This window comes from Lissotriton vulgaris, chromosome 12 (assembly GCF_964263255.1).
Source record: "Lissotriton vulgaris chromosome 12, aLisVul1.2, whole genome shotgun sequence".
Lineage (NCBI taxonomy): Eukaryota > Metazoa > Chordata > Amphibia > Caudata > Salamandridae > Lissotriton > Lissotriton vulgaris.
Window position 1 is genome coordinate 794,644,807 of NC_141700.1, and position 25,986 is coordinate 794,670,792.

Here is a 25,986-nt window from a genome sequence, read left to right on the forward strand (position 1 = left end):
GACGCCTGGGGATATTCTAAGGTAAGGAATCTAACACTAACGTGTTTCTTTCAGATACTATTTATAAAGACATCTGGAATAATTTACACCTTTCTACCCACAACTGAAGTACAGTGGGAATTACTGCCTGCATGACTGCAAGATCCACAGGTGTTACTATTTATAAAGACATCTGGAATAATTTACACCTTTCTACCCACAACTGAAGCACAGTGGGTATTACTGTCTGGACCACTGCCAGATTCAAAAGTGTTACTATTTATAAAGAAATCTGGAATAATTTACATCTTTCTACACACAACTGAAGCACAGTGGGTATTACTGTCTGGACCACTGCCAGATTCAAAAGTGTTACTATTTATAAAGACATCTGGAATAATTTACACCTTTCTACACACAACTGAAGCACAGTGGGTATTACTGTCTGGACCACTGCCAGATTCAAAAGTGTTACTATTTATAAAGAAATCTGGAATAATTTACACCTTTCTACACACAACTGAAGTACATTGGGTGTTACTGTCTGGACCACTGCCAGATTCAAAAGTGTTACTATTTATAAAGAAATCTGGAATAATTTACACCTTTCTGCACACAACTGAAGCACAGTGGGTATTACTGCCTGCATGACTGCAAGATCCACGGGTGTTACTATTTATAAAGAAATCAGGAATAGTTTACACCTTTTTGCACAGAACTGAAGTACAGTGGGTATTACTGTCTGGACCACTGCCAGATTCAAAAGTGTTACTATTTATAAAGAAATCAGGAATAGTTTACACCTTTTTGCACAGAACTGAAGTACAGTGGGTATTACTGCCTTCACAAACTTCTGGGAGGTCTGTGCGTATAAGTGCTTCAATGCACTTTTGGAGAAAAAAAAGTAGATAGTAACATTTGCACACAAATCTGGGAGAACATACAAGTTTTTGCACACATCTGAACGTACATTAGGAAAGACTGTCCACACTTCAGGGAACACAAAGAGTATTTCTGCTTTACTTTATACATATTCCCAATCTAGAAGTACTAGAACCAGAAGCACCAGGGAAGAGAGGCATTGCTCGTTTAGCAGGGACACTGCACCTGCGCAACTACACTGCTGCTTTCACGTAATGTCAAGTCAGACACTACATTTTTCTACAACTTTATTTTTGGGTCCCTGTGGTTCTTCAAAGTCTCCCCAGGAGGGACGGGATGTGCTTCCTGGCCAAGCATCCGGCTTTGCCCTGGAGCCCAGCCAAAGGCAACTAAAATGCACCTTCTGTTTATCTTCAGCTCTGCGGCTTGCACTTCAATGGGTCTGGTGCTGCAGAGACCAGAGGCGCTGGAAATTGGAAAAATAACAGACAAACGTTGGACTCAGCCCAGACCCCCTGCCCTTGCTCTGTCAATACGTCAGTGCAGTCCCTTAAGAAAGCAAGCTTGAGACCTCAGTCCATATGTATCTAATGGTGTCCGGGGAACACGACTGGAAGAAGTCAGTGGTCCCACCACAGCCAGGTCATGGAGCACGGTTCATCTTTGTACCCATCTGTTGGGTCCCAACCATTCTGGCTTTTCAATCCCTCCACACCCCTTATGCACAGGTTAGCAGGAGGCGGCACAAGGATGCCAGTCTCACCTCAGGGGACACGGCCATCTGCAGGCCACAGTCGGACTTCACATCGTCATCCTCTTCGCCATTGGTGCTGCTATCGATGTAATCTATCTGCTCCAGGTCGCCCTCCGCTGGAGGAGAAAAGGAAAGACAAGGCATGGACAACATCACTCGATTCAAGTTCTACTGCAAGCATCTCTCAAAGATGCATAAAGCTCAGTGCTACAGCGGCCTCTGGGACCGGTGCTGTGCCAAACTCTAACAGGTCAAAGTTCCCATCTCCTAGTCGGGTTCTAACCTAGAAGAGAGAGGCTCATCTCAAAGGGTCACCTGTGATCCTCCCAAACTCTGGGTTGAAAATGACCTCCTCTAGGTAGAATGATCACAGACAAAAGCAGACAGTCATAGCAGCAGTGCTATGTCAGAGGTAGGGCCTGAAGGGGTAATGCTAAGCATAGCCATAGTGGCGGTTTTCCCAGGATGCGTACCATTAGCACCAGACTTTACATTTTGCATCTTGTGAGACTTTAAATGCACCGGGTAATAAAGAACTGATTACTGTACGCTGTTGGGGAGCGCAAATTCTTCTCTCTAACTTGTGTACAACAAAGGATACCAGAAATGTATAGCACAAGAGTGCACTGTATACAGTGGGAGCTAAAGCAGGAGGGGTGACGGGAGAGCATGAGAAGAAGAAAAAATGACGGAAGCTGCAGACTGGCTCCACAACTACTAAGATAGCAGCCTACGTAGCGCTTGGAAGCGAATATGCTACTTACCAGTATGCATCTGTTCTTGGCATGTAGGGCTGCTGACATTCATATCTGTGCATAGATCGCCGCCTAGTGTTGGGTCTGGATGATCGCACATTGTTGTCCTGGAAGAGTCTTCGAAGTATCACGAGATAGGTGGCTCCTCCCCTGGACTACAGTGCGCATGGGCATCGACTCCATCCTCAGATTGTTTTTAGTCATTGTGGCAAAGATGGAGTGAAACTCTGTGAATGATGACCATGCTAGAAGTATGTGTGAATACTGCAGCCGCTACAGGCGCCGGGGAGGAGGGCGGGCGATATGAATGTCAGCAGCCCTACATGCCAAGAACAGATGCATACTGGTAAGTAGCATATTCGGTTCGAGGCATGTGGGCTGCTGAATTCATATCTGTGCATAGAATACATAGCAGTCCCTCCATTAGCGGCGGCCGCCTGTGCCAGCTGCAGCAGTTTGGAAAAGTGTTTTGAGAACAGCCTGCCCTACAGCTGCCTGCTGTTTGGAGTGCACATCAACACAGTAATGCTTAGTAAATGTGTGTGTGGTAGACCATGTGGCTGCTCTACATATGTCTTCCAAAGGAATGTTTCCAAGGAATGCCATAGAGGCCCCCAACTTCCGAGTGGAGTGGGCCCGCGGGGGAATCGTTAGAGTGCGCTTGGCTTTCTGATAGCAGATCTGAATACACTTAACGATCCACCTGGCTATACCAGCCTTGGAAATGGGGTTGCCTTTGTGTTGTGGCAAAAAGGCAACAAATAGTTGCTTCGTCTTCCGAAAATCTTTGGTCGTATCAATGTAGTACATCAAGGCTCTTTTAACATCAAGCGTGTGGAGCATTCTCTCCGCAACCGACTCAGGATTCTGGAAGAACACAGGTAGTTCTATAGTCTGGTTGATATGGAACTGAGAAATTACCTTAGGAAGGAACTTAGGGTTAATGCGAAGCACCACCCTGTTGGAATGAATCTGTATAAATAGCTCTTGGATAGTTAGTGCCTGGAGTTCACTAACTCGTCGTAGTGACGTAATCGCTATCAGGAAAGCCACTTTCCAAGTCAAGAACTGAATCTCGCATGAATGCAGTGGCTCGAAAGGGGGACCCATCAGTCTCGTGAGGACCACATTTAGGTTCCATTCGGGAGCTGGTGGGGTCCGTGGAGGAATGACTCCTTTGAGTCCTTCCAGAAAGGCTTTGATGGCAGGCACTCTGAAAAGGGAGAGGTGCTGCCTGTTTTGGAGATAAGTCGCCATTGCGGATAAATGTATACGAATGGAAGCATAGGCCAGATTACATTTGTATAGATGTAAGAGATAACAAATGATGTTTTGAATAGAAGCGTCTAGCGGGTTGATGTTGTGGTCTGCACAATAAATGACAAACCGCTTCCATTTCGCCGCATAGCATGCTCTGGTGGTGGGCTTCCTTGCCTCCCTGATTATGTCCATACAGTCAGGAGGCAAGTTGAGGTAGCCAAACTCTAAGACCTCAGGAGCCAGATCGCCAGGTTGCGCTGTTGCGGATCTGGATGCTGAATGTCGCCATGGCTCTGCGTCAAAAGCTTGGGTGTGAGGCGCAGCCTTTGATGCGGTACCACGGATAGTTCCAGAAACGTGGTGTACCATGGTTGGCGTGCCCACGTTGGAGCGACTAGGATGAGAGTCATTAAGTGTTGCTTCAGCTTGCGTGCCACGAACGGTATTAGAGGTGCTGGGGGAAAAGCGTACGCAAGTTTGCCTGACCAGTTCATCCATATCGCATTGCCCTGCGACTGTGGGTGTGGAAACCTGGCGGCAAAGCTTCGGCATTTGGCGTTTTCCTTTGTGGCGAACAGGTCTATCTCTGGATGACCCCACTGCTGGAAGTACGGGTGGAGTACTGATGGATGTATCTCCCACTTGTGCATTTGGTGGCTGTACCTGCTGAGCAGGTCCGCCATCTGATTGTCCTTGCCCGGGAGGTGTTCCGCCATGAGGAAGATATTCCTTTGAATGGCCCACTTCCACATGCTCTGAGCCAGATGAGACAACTGTGGAGAGTGTGTACCTCCCTGCTTCTGGATGTAGTACATGGCCGTCATGTTGTCCGTCCATATCAACACGACCTTGTTGCACAGATGTACTTTGAATGCTTTCATCGCCATGAAGATAGCCATCAGTTCTAGAACGTTGATGTGCATCCTCCTTTGCTGTGGTGTCCATAGTCCCCGCACTGTGTAGTGGAGTACATGAGCTCCCCATCCCTGGAGAGAAGCGTCCGTCGTCAGAATGATCTGTGGCACAGGCTCCTGGAATGGTCGTCCCTTGCAAAGGTTTTGTGGATTCCACCAATGCAGAGAGCTGTATGCACGACCGGTTACCAACACTAGGTCTTTCAACTGTCCATGAGCCAGATTCCACTGATGTGCTAAGCACTCCTGAAGAGGACGCATATGTAGTCTTGCGTGCTGGACTATGAAGATGCAGGAGGCCATCATGCCTATCAACTGCATGAACACTCGAGCTGGAAGCGAGTGTTGAGGTCTGAATTTCTGTATCAGCGATTGAATGCTGCTGACCCTCACTGAATTTGGCTGTGCTTTGGCTGCCAGAGTGTTTATTGTCACACCCAGATACTGCCGTATGTGGGCGGGTTGCAGGTGGGACTTTGGGTAATTCAGTGAGAATCCCAGATTGTGAAGAAGGTGAATGGTGTGGGACATGTGGGCGGCACACTGCTGGGCCGACTTTGCCTGGATTAGCCAGTCGTCCCGATAAGGGTAGACGTGAATGTTCTGTCTCCGTAGGTGTGCCGCCACTGTCGCCATGCACTTTGTAAACACCCTGGGAGCCGTGGTGACTACGAAAGGTAGAACCTTGAACTGGTAATGTTGATTTTGGATGGTGAACCTGAGGTATTTTCTGTGTGACGGGTGCAGCGGAATATGAAAATATGCATCCTTCAGATCTAATGTTGCGAGAAAATCTCCCTGAGTGAGCAACGGCAGGACTTGCTGCAGTGTCAGCATGTGACAGTGCTCCGACAGAATGTACTGATTGAGGGGTCTGAGGTCCAGTATGGGTCTGAGGGACCCGTCCTTTTTTGGTATCAGGAAGTACAGCGAGTAAACTCCTGTGGCTCTTTCTTCCGCAGGCATGAGCTCGATTGCCCCTTTTTGCAGCATGACTAGTACCTCCTGCTGCAATAAGTGCAAATGCTCGGCGGACATAGGATGGTGTCTTGGGGGTATGTTGGGTGGAGTGGATGTTAACTCCAGACAATAACCGCACTGGATAAACTGTGTGACCCACCTGTCTGTGGTGATGGACTTCCAGACTGGCAGGAACTGTTGAAGTCTCCCCCCGACAGGTGTTGCGTGGTCGGGGGGCAGTGACAAGGCGTCACTGTTTGTTAGTGGTGGAGGGCCTGGAGCTGTTGTTTCCACGACCTCTGCCCTTGGCGCTGTTTCCACGATATCCACCTCTACTTTGTTTGGTGTATGTGGTTTGCGCGCCACCTTTACTGTACTGTGTTTGCTGGGACAGCTGGCCTCTGGAAACACCTCTATTGCCTGAGTGACGAAAAGAACCACCCCTGAACTGCTGCGACTGTAGAGCCCCCATAGACTTTGCAGTCTCAGTGTCCTTCTTGATTTTCTCCAAGGTGGTGTCCACCTCTGGGCCAAATAAATGATCAGGGTTTACAGGCTGATTGAGAATGGTGGTCTGTATCTCTGGCTTGAACCCGGAGATTCTGAGCCAGGCATGTCGCCTCAACATGACACTTGTGTTAACGACTCTGGCCGCGGTGTCTGCTGCGTCCAGTGCACATTTGATAGAAGCATTTGATATGAGCTTCCCTTCTTGTATGAGCATCTCAGCTGCCTCTTTATATTCATCTGGCAGGTGCTGTAACAGGGTCTCAAGTGTGTCGTAATGGGCCCTGTCATACCTGGCTAAGAGTGCCTGATTGTTTGAAATGCGCCAGATATTGGCCGCTTGAGCTGCCACCCTTTTCCCTGATGCCTTAAACACCTTAGATTCCTTATCTGGGGGAGGAGCATCACCCATTGTTTGTGAATTAGCCCTCTTCTGGGCATCAGAAACAACAAGAGAGTCCAACGGCAACTGTCCCTTAATGTAAGTAGGGCTCCCAGGCACCGGTTTCTACTTCTTTTCAATCCTGGGGTTTATCACCCTGGCTCTTGTAGGCTCCTTAAAGATTTCCCCAGCATGTTTCAAGACACCCTTCAACATAGGCAGAGTCTTGACAGTCCTCTCAGAGGTGGAAAAGGTGTCGAAAAGAAAGTCCACTTCAATGGGGTCAGCATGGAGCTGGACGTCATGATTTTTAGCCGCCCTTTCAATGAGGGCATTAAACGCTGCCGAATCCTCAGTAGGTGACGTTTTTACAGCATACACTTGAGTGTCTGGGGCAGAGTGTGGATCTCCAGGGTCAGCAGCATCTGCCCAGGATTCATTTGTATCATCAGGATCAGTGTCCACAGGATAGCTGTATTCGTCATTATCACCTTCCCCAGTGTCCACATCTGAATAAGTGGGTGAGACATCATGGCCACGTGGGGATACAGGTTCTACAAGAACAGGTGTTGAAGTAGAATCCTTCTTCTTCTTTAGTGGTATTTTATTGGCTGTTCCGGGGCGATTTTTCTTTTATGAAGAGAAAGTCTGCCTGTCTCGGCATCGATAAACTGTTCCTGTTGCTCTTCCAACGAGGATTGTCGATGCTTCGCAGCCGGGACCACAGTTGTCGGCTTCGGCACCGTGGACACCTTCCTGGGCACGTCGACGGCCACTTTAGGGACGAAAGCCTTCGGCACCACCTTCAGTGGCAGCGTGAAGTGGATGGGCGTCGACGTCTTCTGAGGTTTATCTGCAGGCTTTGAAGGTGGAGGATCCTTAGGCCCGACCACCGAAGCCTTGTCCTTGATGCGCTTCAGGGAGTCTGCCACCTGCTTCGAGAAGGAGGCGGATGGTTGCGTCGACTCAACGGAATCCTTCGAGGCACCAGCAGGCGTGGACTCGGGTGTTGTTCCGCTCTTGGCCTTGTCCGGCCGACGCGGAGGCTCGAGAACCTTTGGATCACTAAGTCCTTTGTCGGTGTCGACTGTCTTCGGCGCCGATTTGTTCGGGTCGACTGCCTTGACCTTTGCCTTTAGCGTGGTAGTTTTCGTCTCAACGCCCTTCAGCGGTTTCTTCGGGTCGAGAACGCTCTTCTGCTTCGTCGGTGCCGACAGGTCCGAGGACTTGGAGCCGACCAAAGCAATACACACTTTCGGCTTCGATGTAGTCACCAGTGCTTTTGGTTGCGTCGATACCGGAGCTTTCACTTTCTGTTTTGATTTCGCAGTTTGCGGCTCCTTAGATATGTCCAAAGCCGAGCCCCAAGGCGGGGCCGTAGAACTTATTGGAAGATCTTGGGTAAGGCCTAGTGGCGATCCCTCGACCTGAGCCTTATGAAGCGATTCAGCCCCAGTGTCAGTTTGTGGGCCTAGCTCCTCGCTCGAGCTATCTTCCATGGCCCCAAAGGCCCCATCGTCGTCTCCTACCTTGTCGACGATTTCCTCCGCCTCGAGCATCTCGACATCAGCGTCGTAGTTGTAGTCGACCTCCGACGCTGGATTCGACAGGTTCTCTCGAACTTCCCGGTCTGCTCCTTCAACATCCCCGGCATCGAAGATGTTCACCGGCTCCGGTGCAGTCTGCTGGGCTTCCTTGCGCGCAGCGCGTCGATGCAGAAGCGTCTTCTTGGATCGAAAACGGGAACAAGCCATGCAGCTGGCTTCATCATGATCCGGCGACAGACACTTGTTGCACACCGGGTGGACGTCGATGTGGGGATATTTGGAGTTGCACACGGGACATCTCTTGAACGGGCTCAGTTACATGATGGGTCGTCGATAAGGCCTCTGGCGTCGACCGGGCCTTCAGCGTCGAAAAGCACGCGGCTTTCTGGATATCCAGCTCGGGAACTGAGCTGGAACAGAACTGGGCACCGAACGCAAGACTATACCGACAAAAAAAACTAAAGGCCTTTTGGCCTTAAGAAACTTTTATATCGATTCCGACTTGAGTGAACCAAAATGCATCCGAACCCAATGGCGGAAAAAAACAATCTGAGGATGGAGTCTATGCCCATGCACACTGTAGTCCAGGGGAGGAGCCACCTATCTCGTGATACTTCGAAGACTCTTCCAGGACAACAAGGTGCGAGCATCCGGACCCAACACTAGGCGGCAAACTATGCACAGATATGAATTCAGCAGCCCACATGCCTCGAACCTGTACAACCACTCAAAACCAATCCTTGCAGTATTATGCATAGATACACCGAATAAAGGAGTCAAACTCACCTGCTCCATTGCACATCTCCTTCAGCTGCTTGGGATCACGGGCCAGCTCAGCCATGCGGAAGGACAGGTCGGAGCACTCATCTGCAGACTAAGAAAGACAGAATAGAGATACGTGGGTCTGAGGGCCACAGGCTCCAAGCAGCAGAGAGGGCTTGAGGGATAGTAACCTTGACCACCAGGCCATCCCCTCAAACTCAGCTGTAGGGAGCCCCATGATGTTTACGTCATCTCCCTAGAGACAGCCATGCTCTGGGAGCACAGAGGACACGCCTATGGTAGGCGATTTGTCCTCTGTGGTGACATCCATGGCAAGTTGAAGTAAACAATTACTGTGCATCCAGGGGCACAGCAGGTCACACTGTGGCACCAGGAAGGACGTCTGCAGTCTCAGCGAGAGAAGAGCGAGGTACTCAAGAAACCATCACAGGAGCTGTGAAAAGAGGCTGCACAATGACCTCACCTTGGACTCACTTCTTGAGACCTCTGAACATGCAGGTGGCCTCTGACCATGGCTAGACATCTTTGAGGAGCACCAGTTATGAACAGGAGGACAACGTTCTTGCATGCATGCAGGAAAAGGTTAGAAATGGGCGCCTCTGGACAGTGCTACAACTCTCTCTGAAATTTTAGGGTCCCAGTTCCAGTGCTCAATAGGGCTAAATAAACTGTTAAAAATAGCATCACTCACCTCATTCCCGGACCATCGCTTGCTACCGCTGTCAACGCTGTTGAATCCGGAATCGAGTCCCCCATACTGGCGCACCTGGAAGAAGTCGTCCGTCAGGCTGTAAAGAAAGAAAGCCTGAGATCTCCTAAGCAAATACCAGTAATCAGAACCAGGGCAGAGGTTGGAAAGAGCAGGAACAACTGCAGCGAGAGGACAGAGGCAGACTCTGGGAGCTGCTCGGGACAGAGGCAGACACTGGGAGCTGCTCGGCACAGAGGCAGACTCTGGGGCCTGCTCGGCACAGAGGCAGACTCTGGGGGCTGCTCGGCACAGAGGCAGACTCTGGGGGCTGCTCGGCACAGAGGCAGACTCTGGGGGCTGCTCGGCACAGAGGCAGACTCTGGGGACTGCTGGGGACAGAGGCAGACTCTGGGGACTGCTGGGGACAGAGGCAGACTCTGGGGACTGCTGGGGACAGAGGCAGACTCTGGGGACTGCTGGGGACAGAGGCAGACTCTGGGGACTGCTGGGGACAGAGGCAGACTCTGGGGACTGCTGGGGACAGAGGCAGACTCTGGGGACTGCTGGGGACAGAGGCAGACTCTGGGGACTGCTGGGGACAGAGGCAGACTCTGGGGACTGCTGGGGACAGAGGCAGACTCTGGGGACTGCTGGGGACAGAGGCAGACTCTGGGGACTGCTGGGGACAGAGGCAGACTCTGGGGGCTGCTGGGGACAGAGGCAGACTCTGGGGGCTGCTGGGGAACAGAGGCAGACTCTGGGGGCTGCTGGGGAACAGAGGCAGACTCTGGGGGCTGCTGGGGAACAGAGGCAGACTCTGGGGGCTGCTGGGGAACAGAGGCAGACTCTGGGGGCTGCTGGGGAACAGAGGCAGACTCTGGGGGCTGCTGGGGAACAGAGGCAGACTCTGGGGGCTGCTGGGGAACAGAGGCAGACTCTGGGGGCTGCTGGGGAACAGAGGCAGACTCTGGGGGCTGCTGGGGAACAGAGGCAGACTCTGGGGGCTGCTGGGGAACAGAGGCAGACTCTGGGGGCTGCTGGGGAACAGAGGCAGACTCTGGGGGCTGCTGGGGAACAGAGGCAGACTCTGGGGGCTGCTGGGGAACAGAGGCAGACTCTGTTGGCTGCTGGGGAACAGAGGCAGACTCTGGGGGCTGCTGGGGAACAGAGGCAGACTCTGGGGGCTGCTGGGGAACAGAGGCAGACTCTGGGGGCTGCTGGGGAACAGAGGCAGACTCTGGAGGCTGCTGGGGAACAGAGGCAGACTCTGGGGGCTGCTGGGGAACTGAGGCAGACTCTGGGGGCTGCTGGGGAACAGAGGCAGACTCTAGGGGCTGCTGGGGAACAGAGGCAGACTCTGGGGGCTGCTGGGGAACAGAGGCAGACTCTAGGGGCTGCTGGGGAACAGAGGCAGACTCTGGGGGCTGCTGGGGAACAGAGGCAGACTCTGGGGGCTGCTGGGGAACAGAGGCAGACTCTGGGGGCTGCTGGGGAACAGAGGCAGACTCTGGGGGCTGCTGGGGAACAGAGGCAGACTCTGGGGGCTGCTGGGGAACAGAGGCAGACTCTGGGGGCTGCTGGGGAACAGAGGCAGACTCTAGGGGCTGCTGGGGAACAGAGGCAGAACCGGGGACTGCTCGGGACAGAGGCAGAACCGGGGACTGCTCGGGACAGAGGCAGAACCGGGGACTGCTCGGGACAGAGGCAGAACCGGGGAAGGCTCGGGACAGAGGCAGAACCGGGGACTGCTCGGGACAGAGGCAGAACCGGGGACTGCTCGGGACAGAGGCAGAACCGGGGAAGGCTCGGGACAGAGGCAGAACCGGGGAAGGCTCGGGACAGAGGCAGAACCGGGGAAGGCTCGGGACAGAGGCAGAACCGGGGAAGGCTCGGGACAGAGGCAGAACCGGGGAAGGCTCGGGACAGAGGCAGAACCGGGGAAGGCTCGGGACAGAGGCAGAACCGGGGAAGGCTCGGGACAGAGGCAGACTCTGGGGACTGCTCGGGACAGAGGCAGACTCTGGGGGCTGCTGGGGAACAGAGGCAGACTCTGGGGGCTGCTGGGGAACAGAGGCAGACTCTGGGGGCTGCTGGGGAACAGAGGCAGACTCTGGGGGCTGCTGGGGAACAGAGGCAGACTCTAGGGGCTGCTGGGGAACAGAGGCAGAACCGGGGACTGCTCGGGACAGAGGCAGAACCGGGGACTGCTCGGGACAGAGGCAGAACCGGGGACTGCTCGGGACAGAGGCAGAACCGGGGAAGGCTCGGGACAGAGGCAGAACCGGGGACTGCTCGGGACAGAGGCAGAACCGGGGAAGGCTCGGGACAGAGGCAGAACCGGGGAAGGCTCGGGACAGAGGCAGAACCGGGGAAGGCTCGGGACAGAGGCAGAACCGGGGAAGGCTCGGGACAGAGGCAGAACCGGGGAAGGCTCGGGACAGAGGCAGAACCGGGGAAGGCTCGGGACAGAGGCAGACTCTGGGGACTGCTCGGGACAGAGGCAGACTCTGGGGGCTGCTGGGGAACAGAGGCAGACTCTGGGGGCTGCTGGGGAACAGAGGCAGACTCTGGGGGCTGCTGGGGAACAGAGGCAGACTCTGGGGGCTGCTGGGGAACAGAGGCAGACTCTAGGGGCTGCTGGGGAACAGAGGCAGAACCGGGGACTGCTCGGGACAGAGGCAGAACCGGGGACTGCTCGGGACAGAGGCAGAACCGGGGACTGCTCGGGACAGAGGCAGAACCGGGGAAGGCTCGGGACAGAGGCAGAACCGGGGACTGCTCGGGACAGAGGCAGAACCGGGGACTGCTCGGGACAGAGGCAGAACCGGGGAAGGCTCGGGACAGAGGCAGAACCGGGGAAGGCTCGGGACAGAGGCAGAACCGGGGAAGGCTCGGGACAGAGGCAGAACCGGGGAAGGCTCGGGACAGAGGCAGAACCGGGGAAGGCTCGGGACAGAGGCAGAACCGGGGAAGGCTCGGGACAGAGGCAGACTCTGGGGACTGCTCGGGTCAGAGGCAGACTCTGGGGACTGCTCGGGTCAGAGGCAGACTCTGGGGACTGCTCGGGTCAGAGGCAGACTCTGGGGACTGCTCGGTTCAGAGGCAGACTCTGGGGACTGCTCGGTTCAGAGGCAGACTCTGGGGGCTGCTCGGGTCAGAGGCAGACTCTGGGGGCTGCTCGGTTCAGAGGCAGACTCTGGGGGCTGCTCGGGTCAGAGGCAGACTCTGGGGGCTGCTCGGGTCAGAGGCAGACTCTGGGGGCTGCTCGGGTCAGAGGCAGACTCTGGGGGCTGCTCGGGTCAGAGGCAGACTCTGGGGGCTGCTCGGGTCAGAGGCAGACTCTGGGGGCTGCTCGGGTCAGAGGCAGACTCTGGGGGCTGCTCGGGTCAGAGGCAGACTCTGGGGGCTGCTCGGGTCAGAGGCAGACTCTGGGGGCTGCTCGGGTCAGAGGCAGACTCTGGGGGCTGCTCGGGTCAGAGGCAGACTCTGGGGGCTGCTCGGGTCAGAGGCAGACTCTGGGGGCTGCTCGGGTCAGAGGCAGACTCTGGGGGCTGCTCGGGTCAGAGGCAGACTCTGGGGGCTGCTCGGGTCAGAGGCAGACTCTGGGGGCTGCTCGGGTCAGAGGCAGACTCTGGGGGCTGCTCGGGTCAGAGGCAGACTCTGGGGGCTGCTCGGGTCAGAGGCAGACTCTGGGGGCTGCTCGGGTCAGAGGCAGACTCTGGGGGCTGCTCGGGTCAGAGGCAGACTCTGGGGGCTGCTCGGGTCAGAGGCAGACTCTGGGGGCTGCTCGGGTCAGAGGCAGACTCTGGGGGCTGCTCGGGTCAGAGGCAGACTCTGGGGGCTGCTCGGGTCAGAGGCAGACTCTGGGGGCTGCTCGGGTCAGAGGCAGACTCTGGGGGCTGCTCGGGTCAGAGGCAGACTCTGGGGGCTGCTCGGGTCAGAGGCAGACTCTGGGGGCTGCTCGGGTCAGAGGCAGACTCTGGGGGCTGCTCGGGTCAGAGGCAGACTCTGGGGGCTGCTCGGGTCAGAGGCAGACTCTGGGGGCTGCTCGGGTCAGAGGCAGACTCTGGGGGCTGCTCGGGTCAGAGGCAGACTCTGGGGGCTGCTGGGGACAGAGGCAGACTCTGGGGACTGCTGGGGAACAGAGGCAGACTCTGGGGACTGCTGGGGAACAGAGGCAGACTCTGGGGACTGCTGGGGAACAGAGGCAGACTCTGGGGACTGCTGGGGAACAGAAGCAGACTCTGGGGACTGCTGGGGACAGAGGCAGACTCTGGGGACTGCTGGGGACAGAGGCAGACTCTGGGGACTGCTGGGGACAGAGGCAGACTCTGGGGACTGCTGGGGACAGAGGCAGACTCTGGGGACTGCTGGGGACAGAGGCAGACTCTGGGGACTGCTGGGGACAGAGGCAGACTCTGGGGACTGCTGGGGACAGAGGCAGACTCTGGGGACTGCTGGGGACAGAGGCAGACTCTGGGGACTGCTGGGGACAGAGGCAGACTCTGGGGACTGCTGGGGACAGAGGCAGACTCTGGGCACTGCTTGGGTTTATGGATTTGTGCCTCCACCACATCCAAGTGCCATCATCAGAGTTGGTGTTCTGATCTTTCTTTGGTCTCAGAACACTAGCTAGTACTCGCCCCTCGCCCCTCACGCCTCTGCTTGAAGAGCCAGTGCTGGTCTCTCGGATACAACAGACACCAGCCTAATGCCCACTTTTTGTGATCCCTTCACAGATGGACATTACATCCTTTGTGCAAGCCTTCTATGCACATGGACACCTGATCATTCTTTGAGCAAACCTTCAAGGGTGTGTGTTCCACACTGAATACTGAACACTTGTAAGAAGCTAGAAATGTCAAACTCTGGGCAGCATTCTTATACAATTTGTAATGCCGGCCCGAAGTACAAATGTCCTCAAAGCCTGAAGGACCAGCCTCGGGCGCTTTTAGAAGCAATGGCAGAAAATGATAACTTGGTGGTGGCCTCCAGTGTGAGAGGCACATATTAGGGACACAGCTATTACTGACTGAAAACACACTCCATCCAAAACCAACCTCTGCAAGAAGAAATGATCCGCAGCAGGTGGATCTGGCAATGGTAATACTGGCATTAAATCATTATCACAAAAGAGATCTAAGACGCGAAGGGCCCTCCTCTGCGGGATGCTCAGCCCCAAGTCCGCCTCGAGCTGGCATGGCCAGAAATTGGACTGCTAACCCGTGAAGGAAGCAATGTTTGGGAAAGACAAAGGCCGTTGTGCACAGTGTCATGAATGGGGTGGACTCCATTTACTGTTACGTAAAGCGCACAGAATGTCTTTGGCGCCGCTGAGGCTGCACAGCGCCTTTGCACCCACACAGATGCTTTGTTTCTTACCAGTTCACGAATCCAGTGGGCCGGTTCACTCTCTCGAACTCTGGCAGGTCAGGCACAGTCTTGCTGCAGGCCTCAATGTTAAGGTATTTGAAGATGTGTATTTTACCTTTTAGACATATCTGTAAAAACAAAGGAGGGTATGCCACGTGATTAAACAAACTAGACAGTTTGAAGATCAAGAACATGGAAAGGAAAATGCTACTTACCAGTATTCATCTGTTCTTGGAATGTAGAGCTGTAGATTCATACACTTGTGCATAGATCGCCATCTAGTGTTGGGCTCGGATGTTTTTTTTGTTTTGGAAGAAGTCTTTGTAGTCACGAGGTAGGTGACTCCTCCTAAGGACGAAAATGCGCATGGGCATAGACTCCATCTCCAGATTATTTTGCCACGGACGGTTATGATGGAGTTAGATAGAAATAGAAAAGGATGTCCATGTGTAATGTATCTAAGTGAGATAGTACTGGAACAGCTAGAAGTATCCGGGGAGGCGGTGGGCGTATACGAATCTACAGCTCTACATGCCATGAACAGATGCATACAGGTAAGTAGCATTTTCCGTTCGAGGCACAGGAGCTGTAGATCTTATACTTAAGCATAGACTATACAGCAGTTATCTCTTAGCGGTGGCTACCTGCATCTGTTGCAGTGGTTTGAAAAAGTATTCTTAATACAGCCTGGCCCACACTAGGTTGTTGTTTTGCTTGCAATCTACACAATAGTGTTTTGTGAAGGTGTGTGGTGTAGACCAAGGTGCTGCTTTGCAGACGTCATCTAGGGGAATGTTCCCTAAGAATGCCATAGACGCTCCTAGTTTACCTATGGAGTGAGCTCGAGGGGCAATGGCTAATGTGAGTTTAGCTTTAGTATAGCATATTTGGATGCATTTAACAATCCACCTTGCAATCACTGTTTTTGAGATAGGATTGCCTTTATGAGGTGGGGAGAAAGCCACAAAAAGTTGTTTAGTCTTTCTAGAGGATTTTGTTCTTTCAATGTAGTAAAGTATCGCTCTTTTCACAACTAGCGTATGAAGAGCTCGTTCTGCTACAGAGTCTGGAAGAGGAAAAAACACTGGGAGTTCTACAAACTGGTTAAGGTGGAAAGCAGATGTTAGAATTGGGGGTCTCTGGTTGGCGCTGGTATGTACTTTCAACAAGCAGGGACCCTCTCCTCTAAGTCAGGGCAAAGGATTACTCTCAGGAAATAACCCCTGCTCACCCTCTAGGTAGTGTGGCGCAAGCAGTCAAGGCTAATCTCTGGAGTACATATGGTTAAGCATTTGAAGCATCCCCCACAATGACCATCAACCCACCACACAGGGACACAAGACTGTAGGTTTGTAAAAGAAAAATGCTACTTACCAGTATGCATCTGTTCTTGGCATGTAGAGCTGCAGAGTCCTACACTTAGCAATAGATCGCCACCTGGTGTTAGGCTCGGATGATTGCAGGTTGTTGTCTTCTTGGAAGAAGTCTTTGTAGTCACGAGATAGGTGACTCCTCCCTTGGACAATACTGCGCATGGTCATCAACTCCATCCTCAGATTGTTTTTCGCCATAATGGGAAATGATGGAGTTAGTAGAAGTAAAGAGAAAGGATGTCCATGCGTGTGCATCTAAGTCAGATGAGTACTGGAACGGATACAAGTCCCTGGGAGGCGAGGGGGCGTGTACGAATCTGCAGCTCTACATGCCAAGAACAGATGCATACTGGTAAGTAGCATTTTCCGTTCGAGGCATATGAGCTGCATATCGTACACTTTTGCAACGATTGTGCAGCAGTGTCTCCCCTAGCGGTGGTCACTTGTATACGTTGCAGCATACTGAAATAGTGTTTTAAGGACAGCTTGGCCCACTGCAGCTAGCTGCTTGGCTTGCACATCAACACAATAGTGTTTAGTGAAGGTGTATATTGTAGACCATGTTGCTGCCTTGCATATGTCCTCTAGTGGTATGTTTCCTAAGAAAGCCATAGAGGCTCCTAGTTTGCGAGTGGAGTGTGCTTTAGGAGGAACTGTTAGTGTACGTTTAGCTTTTTGATAGGATATTTGAATACACTTTACAATCCATCTGGCAATTCCTCCTTTAGAGATGGGATTGCCTTTGTGTGGGGGAGAGAAAGATACAAATAGTTGTTTTGTCTTTCTGAAGGATTTAGTCCTGTCTGTGTAGTATAGTAGAGCTCTTCTAACAGGTGTGTAAGGCCCTTTCTGCAACAGAGTCCGGTTGTTGAAAAAACACTGGTAACTCTACTGATTGGTTTAGGTGAAAAGGAGTAATCACTTTTGGCAGAAATTTAGGATTGGGTCTAAGAACCACTTTGTTAGGATGTATTTAAAAAAAAAATGGTTCTTCTATTGTGAATGCTTGTATTTCACTAACTCTTCTGAGAGGTGATGGCAACAAGGAAGGCAGTTTTCCATGTTAGAAATTGCAGTTCACACTTATGTAAAGGCTCAAAAGGGGGGCCCATGAGTCTTGTAAGGACCACATTTAGGTTCCATACAGGAGCAGGTGGTAACCTAGGTGGGATTATTTGTTTAATCCTTCCATAAATGCTTTTATTGCAGGTACTCTAAAGAGAGATAGATGTTGTCTATTTTGTAAATAGGCTGCAATTGCTGCCAGATGCAGGCGTATGGAAGAAGAAGCCAAATTGGACCTTTGTAGGTGTAGAAGGTAGCAGATGATATTTTGGATGGAAACATCCAGTGGATCAATTTGATTGTTGTTACAGTATATTGCAAATCTTTTCCACTTAGCAGCATAACATGCTCTGGTAGTGGGTCTTCTAGCTTCTTTAATTATATTCATACAGTCTGGTGGTAAGTTTAAGTAACCAAACTCTAGGACTTCAGGAGCCAGATCGCCAAATTGAGTTGGCTTGGTTCTGGGTGCCTTATTTCTCCATGGTTCTGTGTTAACAGGGATGGCATGAGCCGGAATTTCTGATGTGGAACCAGTGAGAGGTCTAGTAGTGTGGTGAACCACGGCTGGCGTGCCCATGTGGGGGCCACTAGTATTAGTTTGAGAGACTGTTGTCTGAGCTTGCGTACTACTAGTGGAATGAGTGGGAGAGGCAGAAAAGCGTACGCACATCTGCCTGATCAGTTCATCCATATTGCATTCCCCTCCGACCGTGGGTGTGGGAACCTGGCGGCGAAGGTTGGGCATTTTGAGTTCTCGTGGGTGGCAAACAGGTCTATTTGTGGATGCCCCCACATTTGAAAGAATGGTTGTAGAACTTGTGGATGCAACTCCCATTCGTGAATCTGTTGTGACTGACGACTCAACAGATCTGCTATGTGGTTGTGAATTCCTGGAAGGTGTTCTACTGTGAGGTGTATGTTTTGAGGGATGGACCATCTCCAAATGCTTTGTGCAAGCTGGGACAGTTTCAGAGAGTGTGTCCCCCCCTGTTTTTGTATATAATACATGGCTGTCATATTGTCAGTCCGGACTAGGACAGCTTTGTTTTGTATTTGTACTTGAAAAGTCTTGAGTGCTAGGAAAATTGCTAGCAGCTCTAGATGGTTGATGTGGAACTGTTTCTGTTGATTGTTCCACTGGCCTTGTGTGGTATAATGCAAGAGATGGTCTCCCCATCCTGTGAGGGATACATCTGTTGTGAGCACTACCTGTGGAACAGGGTCTAGGAACGGCCGTCCCTTTGTCAAGTTTTTGGTGTTCCACCATTGCAGAGAGCGATATGTACGGCTGTCTACCAACACCAGGTCTGTGAGCCGGATTCCATTGTTGTGCTAGACATTCTTGTAGTGGGCGCATTTGCAGTCATGTGTGAGGGACTATAAAGATGCAAGACGACTATTAGTTTCATGAACACTCTGGCTTGGAGAGAGTGCTGGCATTGAAAAAGGGAGACTAAGTTTTGAATACTTTGAATCCTAGTTTGACTGGGATACGCTAGAGCTGCAGAGCGTGCGAAGGCTCTAGGTGCGACTTGGTGTAGTTTATCGTAATCCCTAAGTTGTGCAATGTTTGAATTGTTTGCTTTGTGTGTTGTGCACACTGGTTGTACGATCTTGCTTTTATGAGCCAGTCGTGGAGGTAAGGGAAGACATGTATCTGTTGTCTTCTGAGATGTGCTGCTACTACTGCTAAGCACTTTGTAAACACTCGAGGTGCTGTTGTGACCCCATATGGAAGGACTTTGAACTGATAGTGTTGTCCTTGTATGACAAACCTTAGATACTTCTTGTGCGCAGGATGTATAGGAATGTGACAGTAGGCCTCCTTTATGTATGGTGTGGACAGAAAATCTCAATGTTGTAGTAATGGGAGTACTTGTTGTAAAGTGATCATGTGAAAATGATCCGATTGTATGTAGTGGTTGAGGGGGCCTGAGGTCGAGAATTGGTCTTAATGTCCCGTACTTTTGGGGAATTAGGAAGTACAGGGAATAAACTCATGTTCCTTGTTCCTGTAAAGGAACTACTTGAATAGCATCTTTTTGTAGAAGTGCTAGAACTTCCTGTTGAAGCAGAGTTATATGGTCTGTGGACATTGGACGCTGCCTGGGTGGTATGTTTGGGGGGGGTTGCTGTGAGTTCTAGGCAGTAGCCAAGTTGGATAATCTGTCTTACCCACCTGTCCGTTGTGATGGAGTTCCAGACAGGTAGGAACTGTGAAATCCTGCCCCCCACAGGAGTGGAATGCTGTAGGGGAGGCAGAGGGAAGTCACTGTTTGGGAGTAGAAGAGGAGCGGTTGTTGTTATTACCTCTGCCTCTTCCCTTATTGTTGTTGCCTCTGTATCCTCCTCTATAGTAGCCTTTATTAGAGGAGGTTTGTGTGTTTGTCTTAAAAGATGATGTGGTCTCTGCACCGGTCTGCTTTGAGCCTCCTCTATAGAAGTAGCGGCGAAAAGAACTTTTATTCTGGGTGGATTGTAATGCAATGGAACAGTAAGTGCCGTCAATGGAACACTGACGACATCCCTCTGAGGGACACACTCCTGTCCTTTTGAAAAAGGATTTCAATTGTAAACTTAATTTAAATGTTTCAGAAATGTTTTATTCAGTTCATTTGTGTTCGCACGTTCACTTTATCAAATTACATTCTTTGATATGTTTTTCAATGAACGTCATTACTACTCATCCTCCTATGCATTTCGGGTAAAAAACACCCTTCTTCAGGGAGAGGCACTAGAAATCAAAAACATATATAATGCAGAAATCAATATATCGTTCACATTTGACAATAATTGCAAATTCATAAGTATTACACAAGTGCTACATGCCACCAAAGTGCGTGTTGTGCCTAGATTAACCATTGTCCCAAGCCTGGGTAAAAAAACTTAAACCAACATGAGTTCCTTTCAGCCAATGTACTCCACCTGTAAATATCAACCATATATGCCACATGTTACAAAACACATCTGTTCATGTATCGAGTCTTGGCCGACCTGTGTCCTAACGACATCACCACTGACCTTCAAACGTTCATATCCGCTGTTCAACTTCTTCAGCTAACTGCTTCACTAAGCGTTCATGGCGCTCATATCGCGCTTCCGTGTTTAAAGCTAGGTCTCTTCTGATTGGACCGCCTCGCGGTCACCTGGTCTATGGCCATAAACGAAAGACTCCCATGGGAAAACATATTATGGTGAAATTCATTAACCATTGTATAAACTCTATTGTATATTTTCTAATGACTCCTATTATCAAGAAAAAGTAATGAAACCAATTATATCAAATAAACTCATTTGACAATAAAATTGAAAATTAAATCGGCATGGAGTAGTTCTATCTCGTATTTAGATAACCTTTGATCTGAAATATTTATAACTAGTTGGTTTGAATTTGGTTCTTCCTCTTGCCCTTGGGCGCTGTTGTGCTCCTTGTAAAGTTATAGTCTGGTTGACATGAAAATCAGAAATAACCTTGGGAAGAAATTTAGGGCGAGTACGCATAACAACCTTAGCAGCATGAACTACAGTATAAGGTTCTTGGCAACACAACGCCTGAAATTCACTCACCCTGCGGGCCGATGTAATGGCCACAAGGAACGTCGCCTTCCAGGACAGGTGCTGCAACGAAGCCTTATGAATAGGTTCAAAAGGCTCCTTCATCAATCTGGACAACACCACATTCAATTCCCATGAAGGCGAAGGAAGCCGGACAGGAGGGAATACTTTCTTCAAGCCTTCCAAGAAATCTTTGATCACAGGGATCTGGAAAAAGGAAGTCTGTGAAGGGCATTTCCTGTAGGCAGTCAATGCAGAGAGATGAACCCTTAATGGAATGAACATTAAGGCCAGACCGCGCTAAATGCAGAAGGTAAGGAAGGATGACGTCTTCCTTGCACGTCGTCGGGTCATAGTTCTTGGACTCACAAAACCAATTCCACTTGTAAGCATATAGGGCATCCGAGTGGAAGGTCGCTTAGACTCCTTCAGTATGTCCATGCAATCTTCGGGCAGATTCAAATGGCCATATTGCACTCTCTCAGGAGCCATGCCGCCAAACTCAAAGACGAGAGGTTGGGGTGCAACATCTGCCCCCCGAACTTTGTAAGAAGGTCCGGCCTGCACGGCAGCCGTATGTGCGGACGGAGAGACCGGTGAAGCAGGTCAGTGAACCACCACTGCCTGGGCCATTCTGGGGCAATCAGGATCATCCGTGTCCTGGACTGGGACAGCTTGATGAGCACCGCTGGAATCAGGGGAATGGGTGGAAAAGCGTACAGAAAGCTGTTCGACCAGTTGATCCATAGCGCATTCCCCAGCGTCCCTTGCTGGTAGTACCTGGAGGCGAAGTCTCGGCATTTGCTGTTTTCGGCGGTGGCGAACAGATCTACGTCTGGAGTCCCCCACCTTTCGAAGACTTCTCCTAGTACTTCGTTGTTTATGACCCATTCGTGGTTTTCCTGAATCAGTCTGCTCAGTGCGTCTGCCTGAACATTCTGCACACCTGGTAGATGGGTAGCCGTTATCGTCAATCCTCTGGCCAGAAGCCAGTGCCAGATGGCCTGCGCCTCCTGCGACAGAGTGCGTGATCTCGAGCCCCCCTGCTTGTTGAGGTAATACATCGGATGAAAGGCCTTCAGTGCCAAGTGAACACCTCTGAGTTCCAGGAAGTTGATATGGTACGTGGACTCCATCGGGGACCACGTTCCTTGAATCTGTAAGTCTCCCGAATGCGCTCCCCAGCCATGGAGAGAAGCATCCGTCACGATAGTCTGAATGGGAATGTCCTTGTGGAAGGGAACCCCTCTGAGGAGATTCTCCGCTGAACACCACCACTTCAGAGACTAAAGAGCATGCAGAGACAGTCGTATCTTGTCGTCCCAAGATCTTTTCCTCTGGTCCCACTGGTACTCCAAGCACTCCGGCAGAGGTCTCATGTGCAGCCGTGCGTGTGGCGTTAGGAAGGTACAAGAGGCCATTGATGCCTGTAGAGAAGACACCGTCCTCACTGTTGTAGATGGAGCGGTCATAAGAGCCTGAGCCTTCCGAAGGATCGATTGCCGTCGCTCCTCCGAAGGAGACACGCTTGCTGACAGCGTATTGATGGTGGCTCCCAAGTACTGAATGCACTGGACCGGGTTCGGGACAGACTTGGACATGTTGATGTGCAACCCCAGCTTGTTCAAGAGAATGCACGTCTTTTGGAAGTGTGCTTGAGCTTCCGAGAAGGAGGAGGCCTTGATCAACCAATCATCCAGGTACGGGTAGAAAAAAACCTTGTTCTTCCTTAGGTGTGCCGCTACCACTACCATACACTTCGAGAATGTTCTGGGCGCAGATTTCAGCCCGAATGGCAGTACTGTGTACTGATAATGATTGGTGCCGACTTGAAATCGCAGAAACGACCTGTGTTTGCATGTAATGGGCACATGGAAGTACGCATCCTGTAGGTCTATTGCACAAAGCCAGTCTCCCTGTTGCAACTGAGGATAAATCTGATGCAACAACAGCATGAGAAACTTTTCTCTGCGAATCCACTTGTTTGCCTGCCGCAAGTCCAGAATGGGCCTGAACTCGTTCTTGTCCTTCTTGCGAACCAGGAAGAACCAGGAGTACAGACCTCTTCCTCTTTGAGACAGAGGTAAGTCTTCTATCGCCCTTTTCCTTAACCTTAACAGGATATCGGCCTCCGTCTGGAGCTCGCGCAGTTGATACTGTGAGCTGACCGGAGGGATCACTGGAGGCGGGCTGATGAACCGAAGACTGTATCCATTGCAAACAATATTCAGCACCCACTTGTCCTGAGTAATTTTTCTCCACTCTCCACTCTGCCAGAAAAAATTGAACGCTTCCCCCCACCGGAGCGGGTAACGGATGAAGTGGAAGTAACAGCTCAGGGTCGCGACCCAGCCGGGCCCTTGTTCGCTGTAGAGGACTGTTGTCCCCCTCTACCCTTGTGGCGCTTCTGGAAGGGTCTCCGGAACTGCTGCTGTTGTTGCTGCTGCTGTCCCGAAGACTGCCCTCGTCCTCTTCCCTGTGCACCGAACCATCTCTGGAACGGGCGGTAGGACTTCTTTTCTTTTGGCTTCTCCAAGCCCACAGCCGTAAGGGTCTCCGCCTCGCCTTCATGCGGGCCATCTCATCATCTGCGTGTTTTCAGAACAAGGTCTCCCCGGAAAAGGGCAGATTGGCCACCCGCTGCTGGGCCTCCGGCTTGAGTGACGTGGGCCTGAGCCAAGCATGGCGCCGCTGATTGATCCCATGACAGTAACCATGGGCAGCCAACAGGGAGACATCCGCCGCTGCGCTGATGACCTGGTTTGACACCAGCATCCCTTCCTTGAGGATCTCTTGGAAGTCCTCCCTCTTGTCAGGAGTTCCACGAACTGTTGCAGGGAGTCCCAAAGGGCCCGATCATAGCGTCCTAGCAGCGCTGCAGCGCTGGACGCCTTCGCGGCCGTGGACGCAGTCCCACAAGCATTCCTTCCAGCCGAGTCGATCCATCGACTTTCTTTATCTGGCGGCACGGTGGAGGATGGGGAGGTAGAGTGTAACTTCCTGGCCGCCGTCACTATCACCGAATCAGGGACCGGATCTATCCTCAGAAAGGCCGGGTCCAAATCCGGGGCCCTGTAATTCTTCAGAAGCCGGGAGGGAGCTGTTCCTCACTACCGCTGGTGTGAGGAACAGCTTCTCTGCAGGTTCTAGCAATCCAGGTACTAGTGGTAGTAGAGGGCGAGACAAATGCTTCTTGTGAAGCGTTTCGAATATCACGGACGTTGTGGGTGTTGGAACCGTCACTGTGATACCCAATTTTGCAGCCCCCCTCAGGAGAACCTCCTGGAATGTGCTTATGTCGTCCACCGGAGACACCCTGGTCCCTGGGGAGCCCGACAAAGTCGGTGAGTAGGAGCGGGTCCTGGAGGAGTTCGTGCGGGACCTAGATCCCCGTCTCCTATGGCGACGCCTTGATCGGGTGGAGGAACTACGTCGACTCCTCGATCTTCCTCTCCGTCCGGTGCATGATCGCGACTTTCTCGGCCTTGGTCGATCCGCCGGTTCCACCGGAGCAGGTGACTTCAGCTTGGCCGGGGCCTTCGGCTTAGGTGTCCCCTTGGGAGGGGTCGGAAGTCTAGGCAGTGAGACCGACCTCGGAGGAACCGGAGGCGGCTTTTCTGGCAACGAGGTCCAGGCTGAGGTGGTGGTAATGGAGGAGGAGTAGGGTTCCTCGGAGGGGGATCCCTCGGCAATGGAGGCGGTGGCGTAACTTTCTGTGACGGGGTATACACCTCGGAATACACCGAGCCCGGTGAACCGCCTTCTTTACCAGCCTGGGACGTTGGCGAACCTTCCATGGCGTCAGGCCTCCTTCCACTTTTCTTCTGCGTCGAAGAACGGCGACCGGACGGCTAGCGTCAGTCCCTTGACGTCGAGCGTCTTCTCCTCGGCGTCGAACGCCTTCGCCTCGACGGAGACCTCGTCCGCCTCGACGGCGACCTTCTGCGCCTCAACAGCGTTCTTCTGCGCCTCAACAGCGTTCTTCTGCGCCTCGACGGCGATCTGCGCCTCGACGGCGATCTTCTGCCCCTCGACGGCGATCTGCGCCTCGACGGCGATCTGCGCCTCGACGGAGATCTGCACCTCGACGGAGATCTGCACCTCGACGGAGATCTGCACCTCGACGGCGACCTGTGCCTCGACGGCGATCCACTCCTCGACGATGAGGATCTCCTCGACGACGATCGTCTCCTTTTCGCCAACGGCGAACGGCGGTGTCGCCTTGACGGCGAGCGCCGACGCCGGGCCTTTCGACGTCGATCACTCGACGACAACGACGACGAAGAAATAGTCAGAGGAGACTTCGATGGTGGCCTTGTAAGGTCCTTCGACGCCGAACGTCGATGTCGTTTCGCCCCCGACGAAGGGGAACAGACCGTAGTCATCCCTCTCGACGCTGTAGTCGGTGAAATCGACCCAGACGGAGAATGGGGACGCTTGCTGGTCTTCTTGCCCCTGGGGAGCCCCCCAGAAGCCTCAGCACGGGCAGATGAAGCCCCTCCAGACCCACTTTGTGCCTTCAGCCTTCTTTCTTCAAGGCCTTGAAGCCTGATCTTCTTGCTGTCCTTCAGGGTCCTGCCAGAGAAGCCTTGACAGATCACACACAGGCCTTCTTCCTGGAGCACTCTGGGCATTTGTCGAATAATGCAGGCATATTTGACATAAAACAGAATGCAAAAACCAAGGAGAAAAGCACCAAAGTACTTAAAAGCACTTAACTTTGAAAAAGCAGTGAAAAATCACCAAAAAACCCTTGAAAAGGGAGAGCTCAATGCTCCAGTGTCCTGCTTGCAGGAGCCGGAAAAAAGAACTGAAAGTAAAAGGGACCTGCAGTGCATTCTGGGATACTGTGAAGTTCTGGAAAGTTCTCTTAAAGGCACAGTATTCTGTTTTGAGCCACATAATGGCAGCCTATGGGGCTTGTCTGTCCATGTCTTCCTCTCCATCATTCCAGAGGGTTTTTGCTGCTGAGGCAAGGGAAATCTGGACAGACTTTGCTGTTTGTGGATTTTTGGTGGAATTTCTAGTTGAAGTACTGGACAGTGTAGCCTGGTTATAGGCTGCATTATCTGTCTTTAATTCTCTCTTAAGTGTCTGTGCAGTTCTGCATTTTTTCGACACTTTAAGAGATTATTTTTGATTGCTCCGGGGTCCACGCACATGGGCGGGACTATTCACTAGATTATTACTATACACAGAGATC

At 52.0% G+C, this 25,986-nt stretch overlaps 1 protein-coding gene across 2 annotated transcripts in view; it reads right to left on the minus strand.

Moving 5' to 3' along the window:
* Positions 1-25,986, minus strand: part of LRCH4 (leucine rich repeats and calponin homology domain containing 4) — a 474,501-nt gene that overhangs the window by 100,470 nt on the left and 348,045 nt on the right. For both annotated transcript variants that reach the window (XM_086946200.1, XM_086946199.1), the window contains exons 6-9: positions 14,797-14,915; positions 9,415-9,511; positions 8,727-8,814; positions 1,625-1,731 (exon numbers count right to left, since the gene is read on the minus strand). In XM_086946200.1, the coding sequence (XP_086802326.1) occupies positions 1,625-1,731; positions 8,727-8,814; positions 9,415-9,511; positions 14,797-14,915 (411 nt within the window). The remainder of the gene's footprint in view (positions 1-1,624; positions 1,732-8,726; positions 8,815-9,414; positions 9,512-14,796; positions 14,916-25,986) is intronic.